The sequence below is a fragment of the Balaenoptera musculus genome, chromosome 2 (assembly GCF_009873245.2).
Source record: "Balaenoptera musculus isolate JJ_BM4_2016_0621 chromosome 2, mBalMus1.pri.v3, whole genome shotgun sequence".
Lineage (NCBI taxonomy): Eukaryota > Metazoa > Chordata > Mammalia > Artiodactyla > Balaenopteridae > Balaenoptera > Balaenoptera musculus.
Genome location: NC_045786.1, coordinates 51,044,276 through 51,057,062, shown reverse-complemented (window position 1 = coordinate 51,057,062; position 12,787 = coordinate 51,044,276). Strand labels below are relative to the sequence as shown.

At 51.2% G+C, this 12,787-nt stretch overlaps 1 protein-coding gene across 1 annotated transcript in view; it reads left to right on the top strand.

The window, feature by feature from the left end:
- The first annotated feature begins 2,428 nt into the window (after window positions 1–2,428).
- Window positions 2,429–12,787, top strand: part of ADAMTS17 (ADAM metallopeptidase with thrombospondin type 1 motif 17) — a 346,933-nt gene continuing 336,574 nt past the window's right edge. Inside the window, exons 1-2 of the mRNA XM_036844635.1 lie at window positions 2,429–2,583; window positions 3,050–3,420. Coding sequence (XP_036700530.1) covers window positions 2,505–2,583; window positions 3,050–3,420 — 450 coding nt within the window. The 5' untranslated portion in view covers window positions 2,429–2,504. The remainder of the gene's footprint in view (window positions 2,584–3,049; window positions 3,421–12,787) is intronic.

Below are 12,787 nucleotides of genomic sequence, written 5' to 3'. Positions count from 1 at the left end.
AGGTTCTTTTCCCATTTTTAAACTGGATTATTATTTTTTCTAATGAGTTGTATGAATTTCCTATATATTTTGGATACTAACTCCTTATCAGATATATGGTCTGTAAATATTTTTTCCCATACGGTAGGTAGCCTTTTCATTTTGTTGATGGTTTCCTTTGCTATGCAGAAACTTTTAGATTTGATATAGTCCCATTTGTTGATTTTTGCTTTGTTTCTTGCACTTTTGTTGTCATCTAAGAAATTGTTACAAAGACCAATGTCAAGGAGATTTTTCCCTTTGTTTTCTTCTACACATTTTACAGTTTCAAGTTTTACATTTGTCTTTAATCTATTTCAAGTTTTTGTGTTTTTTTTTGTGAGTGGTGTAAGATGGGGTCCAAGTTCTTTTTTTTTTTTTTTTTTGCATATGGGTATCTAGTTTTCTCACCACCATTTATTAAAATGACTATCATTTTTCCTTGAGTATTCTTGGCTCCCTTGTCAAATATTAGTTGATTGTCTATGCATAGGTTTATTTCTGGCCTCTATTAGCCATTTATCTAATGATTAACATTCAGGTTTTTGCAGTTTTTTGCTCTTAATAATGTAGTGTGATGAGCATTCTTGTACACATGCCAGTTTGCCTGTGGTAGTTAACCAGAGTGGAAAAGCAGAGTTCTAGGGTGTGTACATTTTAAACTTGACTGCAGTTTGCCTACTTGTTCTTCAAAGTGGCCGTGCCAATTTACACCCCCACCCATGGGCAGGAGAGTGTCCTCTCCAATCCTTGATATTTCCAAGCTCTTTAGTTTTGGACAGGCTGGAAGATGAAATGGCATCTTGTTGTTGTTTCAGTTTGCGTGTCCCTGTGGACTAATGCATTTGAGCGTCATCTATCTGATAGGTTGATGACTATTACTTCAGGCGGACTCCAATAGCAGAATTGTTCCTGCAAGGCAGTGGGGCTGCTACTCCCTGGCTTTCAGTGGCAGGCCTTTGAAGTGGCTCTTTGGCCAACAAACCTGCACCAAAAAGCTCACCATGATATCTTGTGCCACCAGAAGATGCTGCTGAACTTTCAGTTGGCTGAGGCTGCTGTCAAAGGAGAGGAAAAAAGACCCAAACCTGGCCATGAGCAGGACGTATGTGGAGGCTTCCAGGAACTTTAGATGCCCAGCAGTGAGTGGCAGCCCCTGGAGCAGTGGAGGGTGGGGTCGACAGAGCAGGAAATGATTCCACCAGCCATACCCCAGGGAAACACAAAGCAGCAAGTTTGCAGTAGTGAGAATGCTAGACTTTATTGAGAATCAGTGACACAGTCCACTCCTAGGGTTGATTAAATGTCATGAAAGCTGGACAGTGCTCTCCTCTGGATTCCTTCTGATGACATGTAATCCTTGTGATGAATTTTAGATTCTGAGAGGCCCTCAGCAGAGTCCAATAGGAGTGCTGTAGCCCCTCTGCATTGAGAAAACAGAAACAGGCAGGACAGGGAAGGAAGGGGAGAGACTTGAGAATGGTTACACTTCAGTTCATTCTGTTTTGTTTTGTTTTCTACAAGACGTTCCTCAGGAAGCTAAGGGAATTACCTTTCTTGCAGACCTCAGTTATATCCTGGTGGGAAAAGAATGAACTCACTCTGTTGCCAGAAGACTTGGGTTTGAGTCCGGCCTTTGCCACTTTGTGCCCGTTTCCTAACCTGTAACACCGGGCTAATGTTCCTTCCTGCCTGCCTTGGAGGGCTCTTGTTTGTAGTAAGCAGCACCAGGCCGGAAGTCAGGACCACAAATTCTAGCTCTTGTTTTGACAGAAACTCACTGGGTAACTTAGTAAGCTCCTTAAGCTCTCTCTCCCTCAGTTTCCCAGTCTGTAGGAGGGTGTGATCTCGCCTGTTCCACTGGCTTCCGTGAGAATAAAGACGACAGGGGGTGTGAAGGGTTTGCATAAACACTGCGCTTTGGAGGTAGCATCCGGCGCAAAGTTGCGCACATTGTGCATGAAAGTGCCCACCCACAAACAGCCAAAACTGGTTTTACTTTAGATGCAGAGAGAATGTGCTTTTACGGGTGAACTCGGTTGGCTAGGACGATTTCTGGCCTGTCTTCTTGGGAAGCTGAGCAGCAGGATCAGAGAGGGTTTCGAAAATGGGGACAAACTCTGAAGACCAGCCAGGTGTCTTCCCGGGTCCTCTGCTCCAGACGGCTCCCTTGCGCCACCTGGTGTCCAGTTCCCGCCACTGCCCAGAAACCACGTGTAAGAAAGTGCTTGCAACCTAACTACGCACCCTGGTTTAGACCCACACTAGCCAATAGAGAAGGGGGAGGCGGGGCAGGGGAAAGCGAGAGTCCAATCATCTCCCGTTTTCCGAGGAGAAGGCGGGGCTTGGGATTTACCACGTTGGGTTTGTCCGCAGCGCTAATTACTTTTTCCAAAGACTGGAGGGCTCACTCCGGCTGGCGCCGCCGCCTCGCGCGCTCCTACTCCGCCGCGACCGTCCGGGGGGGGCTGCTCCTCCCAAGTACCATGTGTGACGGCGCCCTGCTGCCTCCTCTCGTCCTGCCCTTGCTGCTGCTGCTGGTTTGGGGACTGGACCCGGGCACAGGTAGCGCTCCCTCTCCCACTGCCTCTTCTTCGCCTGTGCCTCTCGCGGCCACCTTCCTCCTGCCCTCCGGAGGCATCCTGGCGGCCTCCGCCTGCCCGCGCGGCCCGGCTCCGGCGGCGAACCGCTGACAGCTCCGGGGTCCAGGGGGCGCGGGCCGGGGCCGGAGGACTGGGCTCCGGGCGGTTGCCGGGAGGCCGCGCCGCCGCCGGTTCTCCGGACGCCGATGCCGCGGCCGCGTCCCCGGAGGTGGTCAGGCGGCCGCGCCGGAGACCGTTCCGGGGGTGGCGCGGGGCACGGGTGGAGGCTCTGGCTGGCATGGAGGTGCTGGGGCGAGGGAATGGAAGAGCGCGTCGGCTCGGGGCCGCGCTGTCTCCGAGCTGGCGCTGGATGCCCAGTGCTGGACCCCGCGCCCGGCGGGCCGGAGGGCGGGCCCCGCCGCGCTGACGCGTCTCCTTTCTCCCCGCAGCTGTCGGCGACGCGGCGGCCGACGTGGAGGTGGTGCTCCCGCGGCGGGTGCTCCCCGAAGACGTGCACCTGCCGCCGCTGCCCGGCGCTCCAGGGCCCCGCAGGCGCCGGCGCCCCCGCGCGCCCCCAGCCGTCCCGCGCGCCCGGCCCGGCGAGCGCGCCCTGCTCCTGCACCTGCCGGCCTTTGGGCGCGACCTGTACTTGCAGCTGCGCCGCGACCTGCGCTTCTTGTCCGGCGGCTTCGAGGTGGAGGAGGCCGGCGCAGCGGGGCGCCGCGGACGCCCCACAGAGCTGTGCTTCTACTCTGGCAGCGTGCTCGGCTACCCCGGCTCCCTCGTCTCGCTTAGCGCCTGCGGCGCCGCCGGCGGCCTGGTACTGCCCGCTCCCCCTCCGGGTCCGCCTGGCGATCTGTCGCGGCGCCGAGGGTGGGGGTGAGGGGTGGTCCCCGGGGAGGACTAGGATTGGGGTGGGGCCTCCGGCGTGCTCTGCCGGTGGCGGGAGAGAGCACCCCCAACATTCCAAAGGGTCTATGAGCAGAGGGCAAGAAAGGGGAAGCGACCTATTATCCAATGCCTTCCACTGGCCGTCCTAAGCCTCAGAGGTGCGCCAGGCCAGCGCCGATATGGGGTTGCATAGCGAGATACGCCGCAGCCCGCCCAGGGAGCACGTGTTCAGCAGAGATGAAAAACGTCAAGCCCCTCGACTGAGAGGTGCGCTTGACCCAGGTGTAGAGAGAACGCTATTTGCATCTGCACAGGTGTGTATGTGTGCGTGTCATGGGGAACACCTATCTATACGTGTATAGGCTCACCTATTCTTGGATGTGGGGATGGAGCATTGACCTCCTTTCTGTCCTTTTGAGTCTTTATGTACCCGGAAAAGGATATTTGGAGGGGTCCCCCGACAGGCCACTAACCTACTCTTCTTAGTTGAAACGTGAGAACCAGGAGAGGGAGGGTGTCTCTAATATTTTTACCTTACACTGCAAGCAGACATTTGTCTGGCACTCACCCTCAGCCAGGCCTGAGGAATGCTTACATTGGTGATGAGCAATGTCATCCCCAGAAGCTCCCTCGATGTGGCAGTAATTCCTCCGCCACCCCACCCTGCTGCATTTGCGGCACCCGTGGCAGTGCTCCGAGGGGCGGAGGAAGTTCTTGTGCGCCTCTACCCTGCCTGCGCTCACACTGGCTCACTTGGCTACCCTGGTGCCCAGACAAACACTTCCCAGCTTCTCCATCGTGCCCCCATAGAGCGCAGATGGCTGGCAGATGGGCTGCCCCCACCCGTCAGAGCCTGGGATGGGCTCAGAGAATGTTCCTCTATCTTCTGGGGAAGTGGTTTCTGATATTCTTTTGTGTCTGTCCTTCCCTGGCACAAGAAACTGCTTCCGCCACCTCCACCTTATCTTGCTCCACCGTCTAGAATTCTCTAGCCCTTATCCACATAGTGTGCAACAAGTTGGCACGAATCTGCAACAAAGCCAGAAACCCTGAGGGTCCAAGTCTTTATATGAGACTTCTGCTCTCTTTCCAGCAGTGTAGGGGAACTTGGGGAGTAATTCCCAAGACTTGGCCTTCACCAGTTCCCCTTTTAGGATTTTTTGAGTCCTCATCAGAATGTGATCTCCTTTTGCTGGGCTGGGAGAAATTGGCTTCTTTGGTTAAACAAGGAAAATGGACCGTGGAGGGGGCCTAGTAGGAGCTAATGTGGAACAGGGGTGGGGAATGTGGGCTATGGGTGAGGAGGCTTAAGTAGGGGTGAAAAAGGCTCAGGTCACCGAAGGACTCGGGTCAAGGCTGTATCATGTTCTGGGAGGGACTGGAAGGCCCACATCATTTTTCCTGTTTTTGCCAAAGTGTTTAAAGTCTAGGTCACATCACTGTACTGAACATGGAAACATCTGAATCCCATTTGCTGCGGTTTAGTGAGTTTCTGTAGAGGTCAGAGTTTATACTTCTTGGTGTAAAGTTTCCAGCAAGGCACTATCTGTGAAGGAGCTGAGGATGGAAATCTGGATAACATTGATTTAAAATCCTCGGAGTGAGTGCTGGGCCCTCTCACAGATGGCATATGAGCAGGGAGAGTTCCCTTCTGTCCTCCAGGTTTTCAGGAAGACTGTCCTTCCCTTTGGCACCATGTGAGGGCGCTGTGCTTTAGATAAAGGAACGAGGCCAAGAGGCTGAGTTCAGTGTGTGCCAGCTGTGGAGGGACCTCTAAGACTTTAGATTTTAAATTTCTGCTTGAGCAGACACTTCTGTTGTTTAGTCTGCCTTGATCATCCCATTTGTGTAAGCTGGACATTGGACATTTCTTCCTAAGTATACCCTATAGAGAAAGGGCAGAAGGCCAGGAGGCCAGAGACAGCAGGTGATTTGGAATGGACCTCTTGGTGGCAAGGTGGTCCTGCCTTTCTAGAAAAGAAAGCAACAGGAACATGGGCTAACCAGGTTTGCATCGCACTCCACCTTACTTTGATTTTGGTTCCCCAATGTGCTTGAGACAGTTCAGCTGGGCGGTAGTGTAGTGTTAGTCCTTCTGGACCACGGTGGAAGCACCATAGAGATGTGGCACGTGTGTTGTGTGTTTTTGAGGACTGGCTCAACCACGAGGTGTAGGGGAGGAGTGATGCCCAGTAGATGAGTTTTGGTGCCCACAGTTGGGAGCATTCCAAAGCCTCCTTGTGTTTAAAGAATCATGTAGAGCAGGGGTTGGCAAACTTTTTCTGTAAAGGACCAAGTAGTAAACATTTTAGGCTTTGCAGGCCATATGGTCTCTGTCACAACTACTCAACACTGCCCTTTTAGTGCAAAAGCAGCCATAGAAGGTAAAGAAACAGATGGACCTGGCTGTGTTCAATAAAACTTTATTCCGATGTTGAGTATGCATTAAATCCTGCTGCATCTCCCATCTCCAGAATGGCTTAGTGAGGAGTGTTGCCTGCGGGGCAGGGCATGCAGGCTCTGTTCCCTGTGCTGTCTGTCTCCAGAGACATTTGGTACCTGTTTAAAGGAGATGCATGATTAGATCATTACTTAAGTGTTTATGGGTCAGGGGAAGTAAATCTCATGCTCCATTTTGCTCCCTCCCCACGCCCCGCTTTTGACAGGGGGCAGAGGGGTGGGTCTATGGCATTTACCCTGTATCTTATCTTGAAAAGCTGTGCAAGCTGCACTTTTTGGATCTTCAGAGACCATGGGCTCAGGTATTAACTGTTTTATGTTTATGCATCTTCATTTTATTTACATTTCAGAGAGTCCTCAGACATAACATAGGTTTTTGGAAGAGTTTCTGTAACCGTATAACTTCAAAGCGATGAACTTTGGGCATATGAGGAAGGTATTTTTCCTCCCAGAGGATTTATGTGAGTTTGGATCAGCTGCCTCGTGTGAATGGGACCAGATCATGGAAGGCCAGCAGAATTCGAAGAAACTTCAGGTTAAAGTTCACCAGAGCAGGCAGTGGAGGTGGAACTTCGGAGATAGAGTGAGTGTCAGTCTCTGAAAAGACTCTCTATGCTGCTTGTCTGAAATGAGTGGTTGGAGGGGCTGTTTTCATCCCCACACGTGAGGAGAGGTGGACAGAGAGGAGGGGTCTGGTCTGCTGAGCAGTGGCCACTCTTCCTTCATGAATACTGAGCTCAGGGGAGTCTACCACCCAGAGTCTGTCCACCCCTTCTTGGCTGAGGCCGCGGCCTGCAGGGGTGCACTATGGGTGAGATGTTGGGACCGGAGAGGACACCCAGGAGCTCTGGGCTGTGGCCCATTTTCCAGGCCACCCTGGAGGGACAGAAGGTCAGGGATAGTCCCAGCGTGCCTTCTCTGGAGTCACAGCCATGCTCTGCAGGAGGCTGGCTTGTGGTCTGTCTCACCCAGGCTGCTCACTGGGGTCCCGATGGCCCAGCTGCCCTGGCTCTGTCTGGTGCCTGACTGCAGCGCAGGGGGCCCTTGTGGTAGTCCTTCACCTGTGCTGCTCCCTACAGTCTTAGTTCCCATAGCTCTTCCTCCCAGTCTGTTTGGGAGCTTTTGTAAGAATGCTCACCTTTCCCATAGGGGAAGAAGTGTAGTCTAGGTAAGAACAGGGGGTGCTGAGTCCAGCCAGGCAGTGAGCAGGTGGCTTAGAAGAGTTGGGGGACCGCGTTCTCAAGAGGGCAGCCTGACTTCAACGATGAAGGAGCTGGTTTGGGAGGTTGCTGCCTTTCCCTTTAGAGCTACTCGACTCACTTTTCCTTGACCCAAAATTGCCCAGCTTTTTAATGCAACATCACTTGATCACTGACAGCTGAGTAGGAATTGGTCTTGGCAAGACGTATGTGATGTGGAGACCATTTGAAAGGGAGCAAATAGACCAAACCACGTTATCCTGCATCATTATATTGATACAGGTGTGGGGAAGGCACATAGTCCTTAGTCATTCATCAATTAATATTACTGAAGAATTTATCATGCACAGCATAAATATATTTGGAAAATGCAAAGTATATTTTTTAAAGCTTTGTAAAAAGAAACAATTGAGTGGATGTTAAGGAAAGTAGGAAGGGAAACAACAGTTGAGAAATTTGGGGTATGGAAGAATTAAAGGGGAGAACTTGGAGCAGAGAATTCTAAGGCCTGCCACCGCCTCCTCTGGAAGGACGTTCACTCTGCCTCACGGTGACTTTCTATACCCATCGCTCATGGGCATCAGGTTGCCCATGACTGTCACCTAGGATACTTAACCCTACCTCATTATTTACCTAGGGTACGTAACTAGATTTTCCCACCTGAACTTTTATTTAGTTGGCAACATTTTAAAAAAGAAAAAGAAATACAAGATGGGACGATGAACTGAAGACGTCTTCTTAGACTGATTGCATTCTTGGAGCTTATTTCCTGAACTCTGAGATGCTGCAGCTGCCTGACGTTGGATGTGTGCAACAGGAGATGTTTTTGCAGCCAGTATGTCTGAGGGAACCACTCGGAGTCAGCGGTTAACCTTTCCCCGTGCACACTTCTGCACATGGGCACACAGATGCACCGTCACGCTCCTGTTCTTTAGCAAGTGAGACTGCACAGCCGTTCCGGGCTGTGATCCTGAGCAAGTTGCTTACCTCCTTTGAACCTCCCTGTCTGCAGCCATACAAGGGTAAATAACATTGGCTTTGTGTGGCTGTTGAGAGAATGAAGTAAGATGAAGTCCGAAATCATTTAGTGAGAGCCTGGCACATTAACGCATTGAAAACACATTTCTTCTCTTGCTCCACAGGCCATTCCCAGACTTTTCCAGTTATAAATCAAGCAATCAGTCAACATAGTTGACTAAATGAACAGATAATTATCACACAGCTGCCATGTGTAGGACCCGCTGGTAGGCTCCCAACGAGCCTCAAAGAGAAATACGATGTGGGCCCTGTCTCGGAAGGCAGTCCGGGTTTGCAGGGGAAGGAAGGTGTGCTGGAGCCTGCAGGGTGGCTGGTGGGGATAGCAGGGGGTGGTTCTGGGGTCTGATGGGGTGGGGCAGGTCCTTCAGGTAGAGCTGAAGGGAGTGGGCCTCAGGTTCTAGGTGGGAGGAGTGATGGCAAAGCCTCCCGGCCAGGTCCTTCCCGAGGTAAGGGGCCCACGAGCCAACTGTGGGATGGAGATGGGTGATGAACTGAATGGACAGGTGTCTGGATTAGATGAGGCGGGGCCCTGGGTGCCAACTTAAGGCATTTAGAATTTATCCTAGACCAGTAGTTCTCAACCTTGAGCTGGCATTAGTGTTCCCTGTGGGATTTGCTACACTGATTGCTGGGCCCCACCTCCTGGGTTTCTGATCCAGTCCGTCTGGGGGTGGGCCTGAGAACTTGAATTTCTGACAGGTTCCCAGTTGCTGCTGCTGCTGTTGGTCAGGGACCATTTTGAGGATCACTGGCCTAGAGGCAATGGGGGGGGGGCATTTCTAGCTACTGACTGGGGAGGAGCCCCTGGTCAGAGAAGTGTGGGGAGGACTGAAGCAGGAGAGCATTTGGAGGGGTGAGGTGATGGGCCTCAAGCCTTGGATGGTGGAAATGGAAAGGAAGGAAGACTACATGAGAGGGGGTCTGAAGGAGGAGCTGACAGTCTGTGACTAACTCTATCTAGTGATGGGAAGGGGGAGTCTGGCTTTGGAACGAAGACCAAGAATCTGTGTTCAGGCCTTTGACATTTGCAGAGGCAGCAGCAGGATTTTGAAAAGGGGGCTCGATGGCACTCTGGGAGGGGCAGGGGGACTCCCCCTGGAGGTTGGGAAGCCCCTCACACCTGTGCCAGGTTGAGGATGCTCCTTCCCTGGGACAGGTTCGAGCCCCCCAAACTCTGCTGAGGCCCCCCAGAAAGTCAGAGGCAGGTGCAGGAGGGCCTGCAATCACAGGATCGTTTTTCCTTCCTGAGAGCAGACTTGCTCTGCCTCTCCAACCACCTACGGTCACCTGTCCACGGGGAGAAGGCTACCTAAGACCTGGTCCAGTGAACCCAGGAGCCGCAGTCTCCTGAAGAGGAGAGGCTTGGAGGGCTCCCTGGGCACTGAAATCCCAGAGTGGCCTTTGTAGGATGGTGAGGTCAGCAGTCACGAGGCAGGTCCCCTCAAACGGAGGACAGAGCATCAGATGGTTCCAGAGCATGGATACAACAGGGTTTCTTTATCTTAAAAGCATTTGCCGCATTATGCTGAGAAGTTGTGCTCATGTTAGGAAGTGGTACAAATCTTTCTGACCTTCACACATTTTTCCAGCTGCAGGAGAGCTAGTCCTGCTTCAGGGGGTGAGGTGGGATTAACAATACCCTGTTTATAACCTCTCTTAAAGCAGCACAGAAACCCTTCAAAGCCAGCTTCCAGAACAAAGAGAATTGAAAGGGAACCACTCAGAACTGTCATAATATCAGGTTATACCTGATACACTTTATTTGACCCAAACTTCTTTAGTAGGATACCAAATTTTAGAAGATGTAAGATTTCTCTTCTAAGAGCACCATTTCATTGAGGATTGTTGTCTGCTTTAAAACCAAGTGGCCTCAGGGCTTCCAGTCCTGTCTGCCGTAGGCATCTAGTTCCCCACAGTTCTCTTCAGATGGAGTCTGCAGCTCTCTTGCATCTAATACAACCTGAGGCTTTTCCTCGCTGCCATCTGTGGAACAGGGAGGCCTTGGAAGAGCATTTCCCTGTGTCTCACTTCTCAGCATAGATGGTGACCAGAGGAATAATGCAAACCCAAGCAACCCTGCTTAGCTCTTGGGGCTACAGGGCAGCAATGTACTAGAAGCCAGGGCAGAGCTCCACAGTCAGAGGAAGGCCCAGGTTGGTGCAGGTAGTCTGCATCCAGGGTACTTCCACGTGCTGGAATCAAGCATCTCTGGCACCCAGTTAAAAGCTAGGGAAGTGGTTCTTGACCCTGGCTGCACGTGGAAATCTCCTGGTGAGCTTTAAAAAAATAGCAGTGCCTGAGTTTCACCGCAAGGGATTCTAATTCACATGGCCTGGAGTGGGGCCTGGGCCTGAGTTTTCAAAGCTTGCCAAGTGACTGTAGTGTGCAGCCAGGGACGAGGACCTCTGAGCAAGGGGGACTGCGGGAAGGCCATGCTAGTGCCTTCTATTCCAAGCTGGTCCAGTCCAGTTCATTCCATTCCATTCGAATCCATTCCATTACAGTCCAGTTCACTCACATTTTCTTGAGTAACTGTTATGTGGCAGACGTTGGAAAAATAAGAAGGCATAATTCCGATCCTGCCTCAAAGGAACAAACTACTTTTTAGGTTGTGACAGATGCCCCATAACACAGGGGGTAGTGGGCTGGGACATAGAGTGCCAGGGAAGGGGGATTTTTTTTTTTTACCGGGGAGAGGGAAGGGAGAAGGAAGGTCAGGGAAAGATCAAGAGGGCTGAAAAATTTTTATCCTGGGCTGAGATTGTGTGTGTGTGTGTGTGTGTGTGTGTGTGTGTGTGTGGCACGGGGGGAGGGGGAGGTGGTGACAAGCGGCACTTTTCAACAGAACGTTTTATCACTGTGATGACCCGGTGAGTATTAGCGAGGCTTCAGGGTGCCTAGTGACAGCACTTGGAGGGGGCAGGGGCAAGTTCCTTCCTTGTGGTGGCTCCTGAGGGGGAGGGCTGTGCCCTGCCCCCTCCCCCCAGGTGCTAGTCTTGGCCACAGGCCAGCTTGAAAGTCAGTTCCCAAGAGGGCAAGTGGCTGCCAGGTAGAGTATAGGCCATTAGTCCATGTGTCTGTCTCTCACCAGCATTGCCATTCTCTTTCCTGAATGGATGGAAACCAGCATGTGGGTTCCTCCAAAAAAGACCTTCTAAAGCAAAACCTCCCCCAAGGGGCTGGACCATGCTTGTGTGTGTGCATGTATGTACCTGTAGGCTTTCTCACCAAGGTGAGATTCTCCCTATATTGTGTCACATTAGAACTACTGGCTAACTGGCCTTTACCCTGCGACTTGTATGCTAGGCTGAGTGAATGATAACTGGCTTTGAAAGTGCTAGACTCGAGGGGGCCTTTAACCTCCCAGAGCCTGAGCATTTCAGGAAGACTCTGGCCCCTGTCAGGGTTGAGCGTGTCCCCCAGGGAGCACGGCCCTCCTACAGCTTGGGGCCCATCCCATGCACTGTGTTGTATCTGCCAACTTTATTTCAACCACAGACGTTTCCACTGACAGTCATCAAGGACTTCTGCACCGAGGCTTTCTTTTTTTTTTTTAATTTACTAATTAGATTTTATTTATTTATTTATTTTAACATCTTTATTGGGGTATAATTGCTTTACAGTGGTTTGTTAGTTTCTGCTTTATAACAAAGTGAATCAGCTATATGTATACATATATCCCCATATCCCCTCCCTTCTTGCGTCTCCCTCCCACCCTCCCTATCCCACCCCTCCAGGTGGACACAAAGCACCGAGCTGATCTCCCTGTGCCATGCAGCTGCTTCCCACTGCTATCTATTTTACATTTGGTAGTATATATATGTCAGTGTTACTCTTTCACTTCGTCCCAGCTTACCCTTCCCCCTCCCTTTGTCCGCAAGTCCATTCTCTACATCTGTGTCTTTTTTTAAATTAATTTATTTATGTATTTATTTTTGGCTGTGTTGGGTTTTTGTTGCTGTGCGCGGGCTTTCTCTAGTTGCGGCAAGCAGGGGCTACTCTTTGTTGTGATGCGCTGGCTTCTTATTGCAGGGGCTTCTTGTTGTGGAGCATGGGTTCTAGGTGCATGGGCTCAGTAGTTGTGGCTCATGGGCTCTAGAGCACAGGCTCAGTAGTTGTGGTGCATGGGCTTAGTTGCTTTGTGGCATGTGGGATCTTCCCGGACCAGGGCTCGAACCCATGTCCCCTGCATTGGCAGGCGGATTCTTAACCACTGTGCCACCAGGGAAGCCCCTACGTCTGTGTCTTTATTCCTGTCCTGCCCCTATGTTCATCAGAACCGTTTTTTTTTAAGATTGCATATAAATGTGTTAGTATATGGTATTTGTTTTTCTCTTTCTGACTTACTTCACTATGTATGACAGACTCTAGGTCCATCCACCTCACTACAAATCACTCAGTTTTGTTTCTTTTTATGGCTGAGTAATATTCCATTGTATATATGTGCCACATTTTCTTTATCCATTCATCTGTCGTTGGACACTTAGGCTGCTTCCATGTCCTGGCTATTGTAAATAGAGCTGCAGTGAACATTATGGTACATGACTCTTTTTGAATTATGGTTTTCTCAGGGTATATGCCCAGTAGTGGGATTGCTGG